We start from the raw sequence: 20,161 nt of genomic DNA, 5'->3' as shown, positions 1-20,161 counted from the left end.
GCAAAAATTCTGAAATTCCGTATCATGCTGAATTATCTGTGGGTATATAGGCATTCTCATGGAGTGATGGTAGGACTATAAGTTGTTTCAGTTTTTATGGAAGACAACTTGTTAATAGCTGTCAAAACTATAACAGTTTATACTGTTTGAGCTAGCTGTCAAAACTATAACAGTTTATACTGTTTGAGCTAGTAGTTTGACTTTTAGGACTATATATTGTAAATATGTATATGTGAAATGACATATATAAGATTGTTAGTTGCAGCATTTTTATAACAGCAAAAAATTTATAAACAACGTTAGTGTCTATCAATAGGGGAATGTTTGAAAATACGGTACATTCATGTAGTGGAATGTTGAGCAACTGCACGACAGAATGAGAAATCTCTTTGTATCTAACGTAGAAAGATCTCTAAGATTTATTGCTAAATGGAAAAACCTAGGCTTAGAACTATATGTATGGGTATGCTCCATGTGTTCAGAAGGGTTGGGAGGAGACTATAGTCATATTTGACTGTACATACATAAAAACTTCTCTGGAATGACACATAAAACTATTAACAATGAATGTGTGTATGTTCATGTGGGCATACATTGGAAGGAACTGTGTGTGTCAGAACTAGGGATAGCCTTTATGCAGATTAGAGAAGGGTGATGCTTTCTCAATAACCTTAACTTCTGTTAAAAAATTATTATAATGTACTGATTTTATTCATGCAAAGCACTTGGCAGCCTCCACCAGAAAAATTTAACAAAAATATGTAATGTTTATAGATTTCTTTTTTGAAATTCTGGAGTAAGCTTTTCATTATATTGAATTAAGCTTTTTCTCTAGGAAATTTAACTTAACCTTCAGTTCACTTATGATTTTGTAATAATGATTTTCAATAATAAGTAGAAAATTTATGAATTTCTGATAACTAATAATAGTAGTTTACTATTAGAAGCTTTTGATTTTGTTAATATCATCTTGTAGTTTATTTCAGGTAAAATTTTTATTACTTATTAAGAGAGTAATATATCAAACTTTTGATAGCTGTATCTCTTGATTTCTTAAAATTTTGAGTCATGTGATCTCAAAATATTTAATTATTTATAAATATAAGATTAAGTAAAAAAGTGAAATACAAAGCTACACATTCAGTACCATTCTTTTACTAAAAACTTGTATGTACATGTATATTTACTTATATTTACATGTAATATTTTTATACGTATGCTCTACATTTATATATAAATTTTTAGTAAAATAATATCTGTGTATACATATATACGTATATAGGCTTTGTATTCCTGTGTATGTCTTAGGAAAAAAAGGCTAGAAGGAATTAGACCAAATTGTAGTTATCTCTGTGTTAGGATTTCAGATGCTTTAAAAAATATTTTTTGTATATGCTTTTGTATTTTCCCACTTTTTAGTGATTACATATCATATTGCATTTATGATAAATATTTTAATGTTGTTTCTCTAAGATTTTGTACTGAAGCTTGTTTCTTTCTTTCATGAAAAGAGTTTTTCAGCTCATATCTTTAATGGATTCTGGATTGCCTCAGTGTTCTAATGAGAAGATAGAGCTTGCCATTTTGTGGTTCTTGGATCAGTTTCGTAAAACATATGTTGGTGATCAACTTCAAAGAACCTCAAAGGTAGGTTCACTAGAGATTTTTTAAAATGTTATTGGAGTAGAAGAAAGATGTATGCTTAAAAGCCTTAAGCTAAATGATATATTTGGGAAATTTCTACATAAGAAGTGTATTTTATCAATTGAAATCAATTGATGAATTGGTATGGAAATGCAGTGTGGTTAATTTGCTTGTTCTATACCTGGATTTACTATTTTCTTTGAAGATTGATTGGCAGAGGTAGTAAATATTTTTTACATGGATAGTCATTAAATAGTTATTTTAAACACTAATGGATTTTGCCTTATCGTATTGTATTTCAAGACTAAAAACATAAAATTTGGTCTTTTAGTAGCTTAGAACTTTTAGTAGTTCTGGGATTTTTTTTTTTTTGACACTTATTTATGTGATTTCCAGTATAATTCACTCATTCCTTGGCATTTTTACTTGTTAAATAATGAGGACTAGGAGAATGTGTCCGTAAGAGGTTGCAGTTAAATAACCTTATTGTAGGGAATGCTCATAGTATAATAACTGATGTTTAGCATCAGCAAATTTAAATGACTTGATCTTGAGGTATAATGAGGGATTATTGAGGGCATTTATGTGAACCCTAAGCAGATATTTAGTAGTACTTGTGACATAAGATTCATGAGCTTTTTTTTCTTCTTTCTGTAATAATAACTTTCCAAAACCTTCTCTGTAAGAAGTCCTGAGGATATTCTTATCTCCTTTGAATTTACAATTTTAGTAATGCTGAAGGATTCCATATTTGAAAATTCTAAAATAAGCTTTTTATACTCAATTTTTTTTAATCTTAAGAAATTTAACTTAACGTTCAGTTCACTTATGATTTTCTGGTAATAGTAATTGTATAGTAGTGTGAAAAAATATCTGTTTGGTTTTAAGATCATCTTTTAGTTTATTCCAGGTAGAATTTTCTTCACTTGTTAAGAAAGTGATGCAGCTTGATGCTTCCCTTATGAAAGTATTGTGATATTTTATTACAGTTTAGGATTAATATCAATAAAATCTTCTTAGAATTTAGCTGCCATTGAATAAGATTCATTTGGAAGCAAAAAGAGTAGCTAGGAGTATTAATAAATGTTTTAGGTTGTCAGTAAGACAAATTAGAATCAGACAAAAATTACATGCTCTAAAATTTTTACAGGGAACCTCTTTTTTAAATCCCAGGTGTGCTTCTTGAAGGTTGGATATAAATCTAATTATGATAAATTGTCTAATATACCCAGAGATTTTATTATTTTGCCTTTGGGAAAGTGAGTACTACTAATCCAGTATCCATTTGGTTTGAGCCTTAGAACAGTATGATACGGAGTAGAAAAGCCTTCTAATTATTGTTTTTAAAGTACTTGGAAAGAAATATGTAAAGTGAGATTAGTTGTTTTAGGACAATTGGATTTCAGAAGTTTTTTCAAAATTTTTGTTTTTATATATATGTACACACACATATATAAAACTTTTAATACAAGGTAATTGTGAAAACAAATTACAGTAGACTAGTTTTTATTTTTTGAAAAATCATGTGTATTATGAAAAAGCAGACACATTATCAGAATGGTATTGATTCATTTTATTGTAACTTTAATAGTTTTGGTGCGTGCATCTTACCCCATTACCAAAGGGAGTTGGTCCTAAAATGACTTTATTTCTAAGGCATTCGTATTGCATAACCCCAAAGTGAAGCTAAAGCTTCCAGCTTTTCTATTTCTCTGATTTGTCTGCTGGTCTGTCTTACTTGGAACCATTTCTGGTGGTCACTCTTGTAAGAACTCTTCACACTCACTATATTCGTTATAGTAGACCTGCAAGGTTGGTATTACTGTTCCCATTTTACTAATGAAAGAACAGATTCTGTAAGACATTTAGTAAGTAAAATATTGGTGGGAAATATTTCTTGGTGGGTGTATTGTTTGATTCCAAATTGTGGCAAAAATGGGGAGACTATTTGTATGTGTGTGTGCACATGTGTGTGCATGTATGTGTGCGTGCGTGAGAGAGAGAGAGAGTTTTGCTTTGTTGCCCAGGATGGAGAACAGTAGCAGGACCATGGTTCGCTACAGCCTCAAACTCCTGGGCTCAAGCAATGTTCCTGCCTAGTAAGGGGAGAGTATTAGATAGTAGTAAGTGAATAATGTTTAACAATTAGTGTGGGCTTATTTTGTACCAGGAACTGTGCTAAGCGCTTTTAAGCATTATCTCATTTAATTGTATCATGTAAAGTATGACTTACAGGGTTCCTCCCAGTCTGTTTTCTGTGTTACCAGCTTCATGCTCCAGTATTCTATGTTTATACTGCATGCTTTATGTGTGCTAAACTTTTGTTAGCTTCCTTAACAATCTGTGCTCTCTGTCAGTTCTAATGTTAGAAGAAAACGTTTTGCTTCAGACACTATTTTTTAAAATCCTACTTTCACCTTTGTGCCTTATTCTACTAAGTCCTTATCCTTTACATTGAGATGACCCCGTCCTTTAGGATTCCCTTCTTAACTCTTAAATTCTGGGAGAATTCTTTTTTTCTGTGTTCTGTAGTACCTGTTTTTTCTGTATTTTAGCATTTATCACACTCCATTGTAATTATTTGTTGGTAAGACATGTATAGAGTATAATTTGGTTAGGACAGTTTCTGCCTTGTTTATTGTTATCAACCCCAAGGGTCTGGCATATTGTTTTTATGCTTTGTACTTGTGAATGTATATATGTAGTAGAATTCTGTAGAAATTAGGCCTAAATCTCATGTGTAATACTTTCCAATGAAAAAGAGTATATTCTTGATTTGGAAAATGATGCTGACAAGTGAAATTATTCAGCAGTTCTCAATAAGGTATAATGTCAAACATCTTGAAAATTTTATAAAAGCCTATCTATACAAAAAAATATAATTTATAGAAATCAGTGCTCCAGGAACAAAAGTGGAATCACTGAAGAGTTCTAAGTGATGTATGTGATAGAAATAAGTACTATGAGAAAGAAGTATTCATCAGTAGTAGCTGTATGCATTTATTGAGTAATGTTTGTGTTGAATACTTTGATCAGAACTTGAGAGACGTTATCTAATTTCATTCTCACAAAAATGCTGAGAACAATGATTTTATTAACATCCTCCCTTTTTATAGACATGGAAACTGAGGCTTGGAGTGGTTAATTAATGTGTTTTAGTGGATTTGAACCCAGGACAACTGACTCCAGAGCCTGTGCTATAACCACTTTGCATATTGCATTCTATTCAGTTTTTCTACTAAAGTATTGAATGGGTCCTTGAAACTTAAAAAATTCCAAAAAGGAACTATCTTTTAAAACCCTCTTTTCATACTTCCCTATTTTAAGAATGACATTGAACCCAGGATTTCCCCTTTGCACTTACATCTTGTATCTGATCTGCCACCTAATCCTGCTGATTTTATTTTCTAAATATCTCTCAGGTCTACTCCTCTCTCCTGTTCCTTTTTTAGCCTCATTGTCACTGCTTGTCATTTCTCACTAGATTTCAAAAGTATTATAATTTCCTTCTTTGTTTCCATTTTACTTCTCCCCACTTCAGTCCATTTTGCTTACTGCCACCAGAGTAATCTTTTCTTCATTAGAAAACCAGAGAGAATAATGTAATGAACACTCATACGCCCATAATCCAGCTTTGTCAAATCTTAATGGTTTGCTGTATTTGCTTCAGATCTGTATATTTTTGAATTAAACATTAATGATCCTATTGATGCTTTGATTCTGTTCCTTGCACTTCTTGCCCAGGAGTAACTACTATCCTGAATCTAGTGTTATTCTCATCCATGATTTGGTTCTTTATCCACATTTCTGTATATTGATAAACAAAACATAGAACTGTTCACTTTATATAAGTATTATGCAGTTTGGATCTTCAGGAACTTGCCTTTATTGTTCAGTATTGTCTTTGAGATTTATTCATGATAACACATATAGTTCTAATTATTTTAATTATCGAGTGGTATTACAGTGTATTACTATGCCATTATGTGCTCATTTTTTCTGTTGCTATATGTTAGTTTGTTTCCAGGTTTTCAATTTTAACATACAATGCTACAGTAAATATTCTTATACCTGTCTCCTCATGAATGTGTAAGAGTTTTGTGGAGATAAATAGTAGACATGGAATTGCTGGGCTGTAGAATGTATTAACTCCAGCTTTACAAGATATTATCAAGTTGCCTTCCTTGGTGTTATCACAGTTTATTTTCCCTTCACCAGCAGGGTGGGTGTCTGTTTCTGTTGCTCTGTATTGTCATAATACTTGTTTTTGTCAGACTTTAAGTTTTGCCAGTCTTTAGGCAACACATTTCTTCTGTGTAATTTTTCTGCTTAAAAAATTTTACTTGTTTCTCATTATTTACAAAATAAATTCCTCCTTATGATCAAACTTTGCCTACCCTTGCAACCTTTTCTTTTGACACTTTATTCTTTTCTGTGGCATGATTTGTATGTGCTGCTGCCTGTTTTCTTTTTACCTATTCGTACTCAGCATTTAGTGACTATTCAATGACTGTTACTAAAGAACTACTATGTTTTAAGGCCAGGGATACAAAGGCAAACAAGATGGCCCATCTCCCGTTTTAATTAAAGAAGAACATGGGCAAATTTAAAAATTATAAAATTTATCCATTTATGCATTAAAACAGTAAATGATGAAATAAGGATGAGATAAACTGTTAAAGACCTGCTGCTGGGACCTTTGATTATCTGTATGTGAAAATTTGGATTATAATTTCAAATCATGCAAAAATCAATTCCAAGTAGGTTAGAGGACACTAAATGTGAAAAGCAGATTATTTTTACGATTTATGGATAGGGAAGAATTTTCTAACACATAAGAAGCCCATACTGTAAACAAAAAAGTTGATAAATCTTACCCATATTAAAAGTAAAGACTCCTGTGGATCACAAGACACAATAAACAAAGTAAAAAAGAAAAGCCATAGGCTGGGGATACATTCACAATGCATGTAAGTCAAAGAGAACCAATATTCAGTTCAGAAACAATTTCTGTTGCTCTCTAAGAGAAAAACTACCTGTTAGAGAAATGGCAAAATATATGACTAAACAGTTCACAAAAGAAAAAATCACAATGGCCAATAAACGTATTGGTCCTCTGGGCTGTTATAAAAAAATATACCACAAATAACAAACATTTATTACTCACAATTCTGGGGGCTGGGAAGTTCAAGATCAAAGCACTGGCAGAGTCTATGTCTGGTGAGGGACCTTTTCCCAGTTCATAGATGATACCCTCTTTCTGTCTCCTCACATGGTGGCAAGGACAAACAGTTCTCTCAGGCCTCTTATAAGGGCACTAATCCTATTCATGAGGGCTCTGCCCTCCTGACCTAATCATCTCTCAGAGGCCCCACCTATTAATACCATCACAATGGGGATTAGGTTTCAAGATATAATTTTGAGGGGAACACAAGCATTCAGACCATAACATTTCTCCCCAACCCTACAAAATGCCTGTTCTTCTCACATGCGAAATACATCACTCCATTCCAGTAGTCCCAAAAGTCTTAATTTATTCTAGTATCATTTCAAAAGTCTAAAGTCCAGAGTCTCATTGAAATATAATCTAAATCAGATATGGTTGAAACTCAATGTGCAATTCATTCTGAGGCAAATTACTCTTCCAGTTGTGAGCCTGTGAAATTAAACAAATTGTGTGCTTCTAAAATACAATGGTGAGACAGGCATGGGACAGACATTCCCATTCCAAAAGAGTTAAACAGGAAAGAAGGAAGAAGTGATAGGTCTTGAGCAAGTCTAAAACTTAAAAGGGCAGCATTAAATCTTAGGGTTCCAGAGTAATGTTTGAGCTAATGTCCTGTCTTCTAGACACACTGGGGTAGGGATTGGGCCCCCAAGGATCTTGGTGGTTCTGCTCCCATGGCTTCCCTGTGTTCAGGCCATGCCATAATTCTCACGTATTGGAATTGGGGTACTTGCAGCTCTCCCAGGCTGGAATCACACACTGGTGGCTCTCTCAGTCAAGGGTCCTGGGGGTGGCCCTGCTCCCACAATTCTGCTAGGCATTACCATATAGGGGACTCTTTATGGTGGCCCTATCCTCACAGCAGTGCTCTCTCTGCCTGAGTTGTACACCTGAGGCTCCAGGCAGCTCCATCTTTGGAAATGGAGATAACCACACCCCCATGGCCTGAGTACCCTACGAGCTGTTGGAAATGGCATCCAGAATGTGGGGATGGAGCACTGAGGCAGGGCCAGTCAGGGATTGCTGAGGTCCTGTGCGTACCCACAACCTTTCCTTTCAAATCATTCTGTTTCCCAGGCCCTTGCATTTTGGGCCTGTGATGGGAATGGCATCCCCAAGGGTCTCTGATATGTCTTCAGGGTCATTCTTCCCTTGTCTTAAAGAATAACATCTGGCCAGTCCATACTGATCTGCTTATGAAATGGTTACTTGGCTGCTCCCTTGATGTTCTCTCCTGAGCACACTTTCTTTTTTTACATTATGGATAGACTGAGAATTTTCCAAATCTTGAAGTCTCTTTCCTTTTGATTAGAAATTTTGTCTTTAAATCATTTCTGTCTTCTCACATTTTATTATAAGCATTCAAGAGAAGCCAAGTTGCCACTTTGCTTAGAACTTTCTTCAGCCAGATATCCTATATCATTGTTTACTAGTTCTACCTTCTACAAAACAGGAGGACACAAACACAACCAGGTTCTTTGAACAACCAGGTTCTTTGCCACTTTATAACAAGGATCACCTTTAGTTTTCAATAACTTGTTCTTCATTTCCATCTGAGACCTCATCAGAATGGCCTTTACTGTACTGTACTGTACTGCCATAACTGAATAAAGATAATCTTTAAGAAGCTCTCCAGTTGCTGTTCTCTACAGCTGAATTTCTGTGCACTTACAATGAAAAATCCAAAAATGAAATGAATAAAACATTCCATTTATAATAGCACCGAAAAGAATTAAATAGGAATAAACTTAAAAGAATTATGAAGCTTTGTTTAAAGTCTTGGAATGTTTTAAGATAAGGAGCTCTGTTAATCAGACAAGCCACCCATATATTCATTGTGTAAATTGAGGAGCTGAAGGTTTGTCTTACATACCCTTAGGCCTGTTAATGGGTTACAAAGTATATCTCCAAGAAGGGAGGGGGCATGATGAGGCATGTCTGAACTCCCTCCTCCTGGCAGGCAATTTAGTTTTAGGATATCCCCTTGGCTAAGAAGGGGTCCATTCAGTCAGTCAGTGGATGAGGGGGGCCTTAAGATTTTATTTGAGTTCACAGATGTGTATAGCTAAGGCAGTATCCCCAGTGACCATTGCAGAGGCTAATATTAGTAAATTCTCAGCAAAAATTTTTTTTTTTTTTGAGACAGAGTCTCACTCTGTTGCCCGGGCTAGAGTGCCATGGCGTCAGCCTAGCTCACAGCAACCTCAAACTCCTGGGGTCAAGCAATCCTCCTGCGTTAGCCTCCCGAGTAGCTGGAACTACAGGCATGCACCACCATGCCTGGCTAATTTTCCTATATATATTTTTAGCTGTCCATATAATTTCTGTCTATTTTTAGTAGAGACGGGGTCTCACTCTTGCTCAGGCTGGTCTCAAACTCCTGAGCTCAAACAATCCGCCCACCTCGGCCTCCCAGAGTTAGGATTACAGGCATGAGCCACCGCGCCCGGCCTAGCAAATGTTTGTTGAGTGAATGAATACATAACTGATGTAAGAAAAAGGGTTTCTTAAGAGTAGGAAGCCTGGGAAAGGAGACACATAGCAGTCATATGTAGCCTACGTTGTGTTCAGAGCACCAGAACTCTAGTCAAGAAGGTATAGCAAATTCAGGCCTCTTGTCATCTAGTTGTGTGGGTTCTTTCTGAGATACATAAATAAACCACTTAGGTGTTTAGAAACATCTAATTACAGTAATGCAGCACACTCATGCAATAAAATATACTAATCAAAATTATAGCTAAAGCTGGGCATGGTAGCTCATGCCTGTAATTTTAGTGCTTTGGGAAGCTGAGATGGGAGGATCACTTGAGGCCAGAAGTTCTAGACCAGCCTAGGCAACATAGCAAGACCCTGTTAGGTCTGGAGCCAAGAGAGAGACACATGAAGCCTCATGTGTAGCAAATGTTTATTTTGAGCATCTGGGTGCAGATGGGTGGATGCTGAAAAAGGTGTCCATGAGAGAAAAAGGGAGAGCTTTGGGTTTTATAGAGAGTTTTTCTGGGAGGAGTAAATAAATTCTTTTCAAACAACCCGGAGGGATAAGGAAAGTAAATTCCCCTTTTGCATTTCATTCCTGTATCTCCCTAGGGATCTGGCAAAGGCTATGTGCCTAATACACCCCTGGGAAGGGGAGAGGGGTGGGTTCTATAGGAGATTTAGATGGAAGTTTGAGGAGGGTGAATTCTTTAAACCTAACACTGTCTCTATAAAAAAAAGAAAGAAGAATTAGCTGGGCATAGTGACACACACCTGTAGTCCTAGCTACTCAGGTGGCTGAGGTGGGAGGATTCCTTGTGCCTAGGACTTGGAGGCTGCAGTGAGTTATGATTACAACATCACACTGTAGCCTGGGTAACAGAACAAGACTGTTACTCTTTAAAGAAAGTTGTTTTTTTAAAATGTAGCTAATAGTTAAACTATAAATGTAAATAGATCCTCTATTTAAAATATTAGGATACAATTTAAAAGATCAAAAGTCATCTAAATATAATTCTTAGAGTGTATCATAATTTTACAGTATTTCTTCTTTATTTTTATAATCATTAGTTATTCTTTGGTAAAAGTGACTAGTGCTTTCCTTTATTTTATTATATGGTATGTGCCACCATTTACTATAATTATAAATTATGTCAGTTTATTGAGAAAAGTTTTAAATATTACATTTTTATTCTAGATGTCCATTTCTACTTTTTAGTAGAAAAACTCGATTTTAATTTTTAGTATAATTAAAATTGGATTTTCAGTTGTAAAAGCAGATAAGGAGCCCTTTTAAACACACACACACCTACCCCTACCCCTCGTCTTCTAAATATCTGCCAAAAGTTTGAAATTTTGAACTTTGTTTAACCATCAATTTTGTCTGGTTGGTTACAAAAGCTCACTGATGAGTGAAATTCCAACAGTCCGTAAAAATGTGGTTGTTTAAATCTTGGAAAGCATTTTTCCTTAAAAGTAGATTCACAACGGGCTATTTAATCAGTGATACTGATAAAGCATAGTATGTAAATAGAATTTGCCTGGATTTTGACCTCCTAAAACAGGATACCAGAAATTAAGGAGGAAGCAAGTTGCCTTTCTCTCTGGATTTAAACTTTGAAATAGACAAGTTAGTCTTACAGATTTTTGTGTCCCTTTCTTCACTCCTTGTTTTAATATCCTATCCAGTCTTTCACCACCAAAGAGATTTCATCTTCCAAAATGATCTGTATCTCCACTCAGACTTAAGGCAAAACACACACACACACACACCCCTGCCATGGCCCAAATTTGCTTTCTTTCCAAGTGCCTAGCATCTGCCAGATGTCAACTGGAAAGCATTCCAATTAAAGGATGTCATGCTAATGTATAAATGAATTCTCCTAGAAAGTAGTTTCTCTTTCTAAGGAAGATATTTATTAGTATCAAAGGATTCAAATGGTATAACAAAGTGAAGTTAAAAAAAATCAGTCTGTATTGAGGTAGCTGCTTGGATGGGGGTGTACATCCATGCTAGTTTCCCACTTTTTTTTTTTATTTTTATTTTTTGGCCTTCATTCTGCTGAATCTAGGAATTTCCTAAAAATTTCCAAATTGCTTTTCAGGAAGGTTCTCAAGGCATTGGGAAAGTTATGAAGCCAGAGGGAATGCAAGCAGGATAGTCATTTATAAATAGAGTGACCATACATCCAGATTTGCTGACGATTTGCCCAGCTCACACTTGTTGTCCTGCCAGAATCTTTAGTTAGTAGCTTCACCTTTCATTCTTTAAAGTGTCCTGTTTGAATGATACATTATATATAAATCACATTTTTAAATAGGATATTATAGTAATTCATAAATAGGAAATAATTTTTTAAGGCCAGGTATGTGAGCCTTTCCTTCTGACTTTGTGGCTCTCAGTACCTGAGTAAAAAAAGCCTTGTTTATAAAAGCATCATGAGCTAGTGATATATAAGTACATTGTATCCTTTCTGTGGGATAACTTGGAATTTGCATTAAGAAAGTGTAGGTGCTCATTGATGTATTTTCACATTATCTAAAATAAGAATGAAAATTATCTAAAATTGCCTAAAATAAAAATGGAAAAGTAGTAGCTTTTCTCCTACTGTTGAGTACACATAGGAAGCAGCAGATGGCATTCTCTCCCTACAATTGTTAGGTCCTCCTATATGGTATGTTACTAACAGTTACTGTTAAATTGAGTAGGAAACCACTTGAATAATGAAACAGAAAAACATACTAACAGTAACTTCAATGTATTGTTGTAACTGTAAGTGCAATACAATGTTGAAATAATAAACTAGCTACTATTTCTAGGTACTTGAATATATTGTGATTGTTGGCAAAATGTATCTTTGATACACAGTTTTTGGAAAAAGTGGGAAATTCAATCACAGGGAAACTGTTTCATGCATAGAATTTTCACTTTGGTGAAAAATAAGTAGCAAATGTTTTAAATGTATTTTAAAACATTTTAAACAATAAGCCTTTTTAATATTCCAGTGTATCAAATATATAGTGCAGATTATAGGGGAAAAGTACCTGTGGCAGTTAAGATTATATTTTGAAGCTTGATTGTTAGAGAATAATGCTCAATAGCTTGTGGAATTTTTCTCTGTCAAGTGTTTTAAAACTTTTCAAACTTTATTTTTCAGCTGCTTTTAGACAAACATATACTACTGTGTAAATGTATCATATTCTGTTTTCATAATAGATAACAAATAACAATTTGCCCTAGTTAGGTTTTCCTTCTTGGTGAATAGTTAATACTTATACTCCAAGTTAATGTTTACACTGCTATATTGTTTATTGCTCAGGGATTTGTTCTTTCAATAGTCATAATAAGTCTAATATGTATATAATACGTCAGTATTTAGATATGCCCTTTTTAAAAAAGGTGATTTCTCTACATCCCTTCCCACTTAATTCACCATACAGGGTGTAATATACATTAACTATTAAACAAAAATACATGCTGTACCCTTGCTTAACAGAAAGTTGAGCAAAGCAGACTAAAGGCCTAATTACTTTATTCAAAAATGTCTTTGCTGTACAAATGGATTTTGCAAGTTGTACTTTTAAGTATAAGTGCATTTAAATGTTGATTCAAGAGCATTAAGTACTAGACTAGGAGGTTTAGGGCAGAACAATCTAAAGTTAAAATCTTAGTAGCCACTGGTAATTGAAATTATGATGTAAGTTGGAGAAATGTAGGGTGTAAATTGGAAAAATATGGACTTAGATTTTTTAATAAACCGACTATTACACCAAATTAAATATATCATTATTTGACATCAAATCTTATGTGAATTATATGTACTTAAGTAATTCTTTATACATATATTCATTAAACATTTATTCTCTCTCTTGTGCTTAAGCACTATGCTAGACCCTGGAAGAATACAAAAATGATGCTTCTTTGTAATTACTTGATAAAATGTATGCTTACCCACAGAGTATTTTTAATCTATATTTTCTTCTCATTTTCTCCATTTATTTTTAATGATTATAAATTTTAAAGCATTTATAAAATTTAAGATCTGTGGATAAACACACAAAATACTACTCCATGTGAATTCTCAGATTCTAAATGACATTTATTGCTTATTCTTTAGAATAATTATAGTTTGATGATTAGTTTTTTAAAAAGTGATGTAGAAAGTGATGATTTTTGCTGATGGAGATGCATAAGTTTTCTCTGTGTGTTCCAATTTATCTTCTGGTGTTTGAATTTTTTTTTTTTTAGTGATTCCGAGAATAATAAATGAAATATTGTGTAGTATGTGACTAAAATATACTTTGAAGAGGTGTCAGTACTAAAGAACACTGTCCTGTCCAAATGCTTGGGACTTGGGGACAAAAAGGGCACTCTCAATTTAAAGAGATTTTAGTTGCTAAATTTTATAACTCTAAAATCTCTGCCCCTCATTGGTCTGTAATTTTTTTTAATAGTCATTGAATCTTGTGAAAATCATGCACAAAAATCAACGTGAGGCATACAATATACATTTTTCCCTGAGAAAAAATTTTCCAAAGTTTAAATTATATCCGCAGTTCATGATATATACATGATTTTTGCATTTATTTGATAGTTCTTGCTTCTAGGATAAGGATGAATGTTGTTGAAAATTCAGAGACTCTGCCAAATACCTCATTGACCAGTTTGTAAGGTGGAGATGGGAAACTTTCATTACTGGAGTCTTAGGGTAGAATCTGCTGTCTTAAAAATATCCAAGTTACTTAAAGGAAGGTTATGTGTGAATGCACGTCACCAACTTTGGCGTTTCAGTGATAGAGTCATATACAAACCTTCTGAATTTTTACTAGAAACGTGTTCTTCTGTGATACTGGTGCAAAAATTTGTTACCTTTATTAAGTGTCAACTAGCTATCAGTGAGAGTCTCATACTGTATTCCTGAAAGTATTTTCTTTCTTTTGCTCATAATTTTTCTAAGTGTCTTGCTTCAAGGGAATCAGGATGAGATAGGATCTATCCTACTTGTGCTGCAGAAACCCTGAAGCTATTCAGTCTGTGTAAATAATCCATCCCACATGTTGGTTTTTTTCTTCAGCAAATGCTTAACATCTGCTATATATATTATGATGACTTGATCATCTGGAAAGATAAGAAAAAGTCATCATAGTTACAAGTTTGTAAATAAATATGATTGAAATATCCCCAAAAGGGTTTAGTCTTCAATATAGTGATCCTGTAGTGTCAAATGTGTCCTACAAAACTAAATGAGGAATATTGTGGATCATTTCATTTTAAATCACTTATTGCACTGTTCTTTAAAAGTTTTCTGTATTAATCATTCATGTACTAACATGTTATGCTTTTTTTAATAGGGTAAATATAAGAAGATAATCTTAGGATATTATACCCAAGGCACATTAGTATTTGAAGAATAGATATGTATAGCCTGAGAGCTCGATATTAAATAGTTAAACATTTTAATAATATATGGGGAGGGTGTGTGTTTATATTTTTTCTCAAACATATACTGTTCATTGCTAATTCATGTTCTTATATGATATCCAGGAAGAAAAATAAACAAGCTAGGCTTATTGAAAAATATATGTGAATGTTAAGCTACAATTGTAGGCTATTTATTAATTTATGTGTATATAGTATGATTACAAAAATACAAAACAAACAATAAAAGCTAAAATATTAGCAAAAAGACAGAAGTATGATAAACTATTTGTTGTCTTTAGTATTAAAAAATGAGCAAGTATTTTCTTTCTGCTTTTTTAGAATTTTAGACTTTTACCTACTAGATATGTATATTTGGAAAATCCAGTAAAGTCCAATTTAAAAAGTGCCTAAATATGATTATCTGAGTATGAATAGTACTGCCTTTGTTCAGATGATACTTTTAGGCAACAATTTAATTCATAGCATAGTTTGCAGTTTATTGAATGAATTTTTAAAAATATGTTGTCAATCTCCAATTATATTGTATTTTTAAGTCTATAAATTTAGGTTCTGCTACACATAGATGGATGCATTTTGTGTTTATTAGGTTCCCACTGATTTTAGAGAAAATTGTGTGCTTATATTTCTGTTGATTTTATCAAACTAGCTAGCTCTTGGTTATGTTAAACCTCTTGCCACCATGTGGCAGTAAAACCAGATAAATAGAAACTTTAGTACAGTAGAATATAATAGTTAATTTTTATATTCCATCTGGTACATTTATTTTTTCCCTTCCTGTGAAAAGGCCAAAAAATTTTTTTAGCTTAAACAAAGGATAAATGAGCATTCTGAATAAGGCTCCTTTACTGTCCTAATGATTAATGATCACTGAACACTTTTGAAAGATTAGCATTTTTCAGAGCTGCTAAAAAAATATACTGTTTTATTTAATTACAAGAAAGTAAAGGCTCTTCACACTGACAGGTGGTGGAAATTAGCAGGCAGTTTTGAAATTGTGCTGTGCACGAGAAATTAGATCTCATTTTAATTCTGCTTTTCTCAACTAGCAAATGAGGTTAATGCCATACATATTCAGCTGATATGGATGAAGAAATTGATATAAAGTAGATCAACATAGCTACAGGGCTAGATTAATTTATAGGTAAAGAGGCAGTGATAAATGAAAGTAATGTAGTGGTGGTCACTAAACTCCTCTGCCATGAGGGATTCAATAGCGTTAGTTGCTCATTAAAGGCATTGTCGGGGTGCATCAAATAGAAATTTGAAAAGGAATAGCCAACTAACCCCTAATTATCAAAATACAGAAAATACTAATTATGCCTTAATTAGCTTTTCTTTTAATGTACTGAAATTTGTTACTTTTTGTGTGGCACAAATGGATAGTTATATCAACAATAAATAGGTTGTTTTAATAACTTTCTTTTACCTCTGGGAAAACTACACTCCAATTTTTAATATGCAATAATGCTTCTCTCTAGCCTGTAGGAGATGAAAATTATTAAGTAGCTTTATTTTTTTGAAGATTTTACAGCAGCTTTGGGAAGAATTATTTCACCATGCATCAATTACTTTTAATTGAACTGAATATTTTTTAGATTGTACCAAATGCCTCTCATTTAAGTTTAGCAGTTAGAATTTAAGAAAGTGTCCTAATGTGACCTGCATATAACCTCTGTCATGTGTTATAATAAAATAATAATGATTATTTATTTTGAATTTTTAAAAAGCAACCCAAGGTAGAACTTGTAAAGGTAGTCACCTTATTTATTTCTGGTAGTCAATGTAGAAAATTAGACACTATATATTCTAGAAAATTGGCTTGTGATTCTTTTTTTCCCCCCAAATAAAGTAGTTATCAACATTCTGGTTAAGAAAAGATTCATCTATTCAGAGTAAAGATGCTGTGTTGCAGTGGGAAGCAGGTTGGGCTTTTAGTCAAATAGCTCTCAATCCTGCTCCACACTCCTTACTAGTACTTACTACCCTTAGGAAATTCATTAACTTTTCTGAGTATCAGTTTCCTCACCTATCAGCAGGATATCTTTTACAGAGATGTGATGATTAAGTAAAATATCAAATGCCTAGCATAGAATTTAACATAATGCAGATGCTAAAAAAAAAAAGGTTACCGTTATTGGTAAAAATAAGATGGGACTATCTTTTTAAAAATTTTCTCTGTATAAATTTACTGTAATGGGAAAATTCTCTTTGAAAGAATTTTGTATAATCTAATCTTTAGAACGTCTAGTGTAATTCTAAATCTATGTAGGAAACCAACTGATTTATCACAGATTGATTTTTGTGTGTGTGTGTGTGTGGAGAATTTGTATGTAGTTGGTCATTGGGCAGGTATTTGAAGTGATTGTAATATTGGCAGCTAATCTAAGTTCATGTTGTCTCCTAATGCCAGACAGAACTAGAAATGATTAATACAACCAGCCAAGACTCTAGAAAAAAGACAAAAGTGTGACTTCTTACCTAATTAAATCTATAATTAGTTCAAAAGCCCTTCTTCCACCCTCACTTGCTTTTGATGCTTATATTGGATTTGTGTTTACCCCAGTCTTCCTTTGCTTCTCCTCTGCTATCCTTTTTGAGGGTAGTAGTCATGAGATACAATTGCCATTAACTAGATCTGTGACACTAAGCCTCTCCACTTTGTTTTCTTTGTCCGTAAAATAAAAATAATAATATTCTTTGCTGTTCTTGATAATTGCATCAGTGTTATGCCAGCATCCTTTCATCAATTATATCTTTGTCAAAAAGATAAATAAATTGAATAGGGGAAAAGGAATGGATCACTGGAAGAGGAGAGATCAGGAAAGGCATTTTACAAATTTATCAAGGTATGAATACTGTACTACCTTAAAAAAAATCATTGCCCAGTCTACTTAATAGAATTATGGATGCTAAATAAACTGTATGAAAGCAGTAAAATATGAAGCATTGTGCATGACTGCATATTATATGTTAAGTGAGAATACTACCTTTCACCTGCTTGCAAACTAACCAAAAAGAACAATTAAAGTAGTGATTTTTAAGAGAAGGAAAGTGGATGGGTTTGTTTCTGTGGAGGGTATAGGAAAGTGAGAGAGAATGTCAGAATGGACAAAAGGAGATAAGATTTTTATGTTCATCAGAAGTGATGGGGTTTTGAAAGGTTAGGCATGTTGAATTAGAGAAGTGGTCTCAAACTGAGGCCCCAGATGAGCAGCATTAGTCCACCTGGAAACTTAGAATGCAAATTCTCAGGCCCTATTCTAGACTTACTGAATCAGAAACTCTGAGGATGGGCCCAGCAAGTTCTTCAGATGATTCTGATGCTCACTAAAGTTTGAGAACCCCTAACTTATTTACTTGAAGACAGATGTTGTGTCTTGTTTAGGTTTGTTTGGTAATGGCCCCCTCCCCCTTTTTAACCTGAATACCTGATCCTTTCTTTCTTTTAACTTAAGATCTAGAAAAGGGAAGAGGGAGAAAGGCACTTGTTCATTATATGTTAAACATTGTGCTTAAATACTCTAGAGGAATGTATAAGTTAATAGAATCTGTGTTTTCTTGTCCCAAGAAGAAAAATTCGTATGGTTATTATACTGGGCATATATTTAAAGATAAAATTGTTTTTAAATTATTCCTAATGTATGGGTTTTTTAGAAAACTATAGTCTGCACTAATACAGTTTAGAAAAACTACATTCTCAACTGCCTTAGTTATAAAATGTTGTAACTCTTCCCTATTCTTAGCATTTTATAGGTATTATATTGCTAGTGATCTATAGAATCTAACTTTTTAAAATTATTATTTTTTAAGAAAAGCACTTAGGTACTGTTGCAAGATTAAAGCAGCAGTCATACTTTTTTGTTTCTAAAATCTTAGCTTTAGAGTCAGATTGTTTAGATTTAATTGTTAATTCTCTCTCTTTTTAGCCTTGTGGTCTTAGACAAATATGTAATATCTCTAAGCCATTTTTTCTTCATCTAGAAAATGGGAATACTGACACGTTTTAGGAAAGTTTTGAGATTATATGAGAACGTATATAAAATAGTTGACACAGTGACACACAAATGCTTATTAATAAATTTTAACTGCTGTAATGATTGGCGTGGCTATCACTTTTCTACTTCAATTTAACTAATACATACTGTTTTTAGAGTTATAAAATATTAGAACTCAGAAGAGACTACAGATATAATTTAAATGAGCACTTTCCAAGCTGTTTTCTATAGATCACAAGGCTCCTGCAAACAGAATTTAATAAGTTTATAATACTTTCTTTAAAAATAAATTTTTTTCCCCAAAATAAATTTGCAAATTCAGAAAAGCCAATGTACCGTATTTCTCTCTTGGAAATGTATAATGTATATTGGCATATTAAAGGTTTTAGAGGGTTCCTGCCTTAAGTAATCCTTAGCACTTACCAAAATTACTTAATCATAAAAATCTTTACTTTGGGGAGTACCTACTTAATGTTTTGCAAAATACAGTCTAGGAAATGCTATCTAGACCAACTACTTTCTTTTATAAAGACACATCTCCCCCACCTCACCCCATAGAAATTGCAGACTTGCATAAGGTCACACAGGTGGAGATTCAGTTTTGAACCTAAAGCTCTTCCTAGTCATGCTCACTTGTTTATCTAATGAAGTTTGGATGTACAAAGGAAAATTATTTGAATGAGTAGAAAATTGGAGGTGGTTCTATTATGTGGAATGTCAAGAAAAGAGAAATGAGAAATAATTCTAATATAATGCTTCTCATTTTTGCCTGACTATAGGAAAATCCAGGATACTTATTAAAAATACAGATTCTTAGACTCGTGGAAATTTTGATTTGTAGGTATGATGTAGTTTATTATCCCTAGGTCATATATGAACAGGTGTAGGATTTCCAGAATTTGATCTGTAAAAAACTGTAAGTTTTATGATCCTGAGTGACTAGAGAATTGGTGTTAGCTTTCTTCATTGGCAGGAAGATGATTCAGTATAAACCAGATTTTATGACAGGAAATGCAGATAAACCTCACTTCATGTACACTCACATCTTAAAGAAAAGGGTTTGGTTTATTTGCTTATTTGTTGCTATTCCTTTACCCTCTAGTAGATATTACTTGATGCAGTTATGGAAATCTGTCTATTAAAGTAGCTCTAGGGTCATTTAAAGCTATATATTTAATCAACCTAGCAGATTATCAGCAAGCTATATGAAGTTCTATTTTTATAAATTAGTGACTCATTAAATTCAGTTTTTACTTTTTGAACATGACTCTGTTGTATTTACTCTAAAGAGATAGGATGTGTATAATTTAAACTCAAATCTAGTTGCTGTTATGACAGAAAATATCTAAGTATTTCTACCTGGAAAATTTTTATAAT

The 20,161-nt window shown here is 33.3% G+C and overlaps 1 protein-coding gene across 4 annotated transcripts in view; it reads left to right on the top strand.

Moving 5' to 3' along the window:
• RANBP17 (RAN binding protein 17) overlaps window positions 1–20,161 on the top strand; it is a 250,922-nt gene that overhangs the window by 79,409 nt on the left and 151,352 nt on the right. For all 4 annotated transcript variants that reach the window (XM_045551185.1, XM_045551187.1, XM_045551188.1 and 1 more), the window contains exon 14: window positions 1,512–1,647. In XM_045551185.1, coding sequence (XP_045407141.1) covers window positions 1,512–1,647 — 136 coding nt within the window. The remainder of the gene's footprint in view (window positions 1–1,511; window positions 1,648–20,161) is intronic.

This window comes from Lemur catta, chromosome 5 (assembly GCF_020740605.2).
Source record: "Lemur catta isolate mLemCat1 chromosome 5, mLemCat1.pri, whole genome shotgun sequence".
NCBI classification, from domain to species: domain Eukaryota; kingdom Metazoa; phylum Chordata; class Mammalia; order Primates; family Lemuridae; genus Lemur; species Lemur catta.
This window is presented reverse-complemented; position numbering and strand designations above follow the sequence as displayed.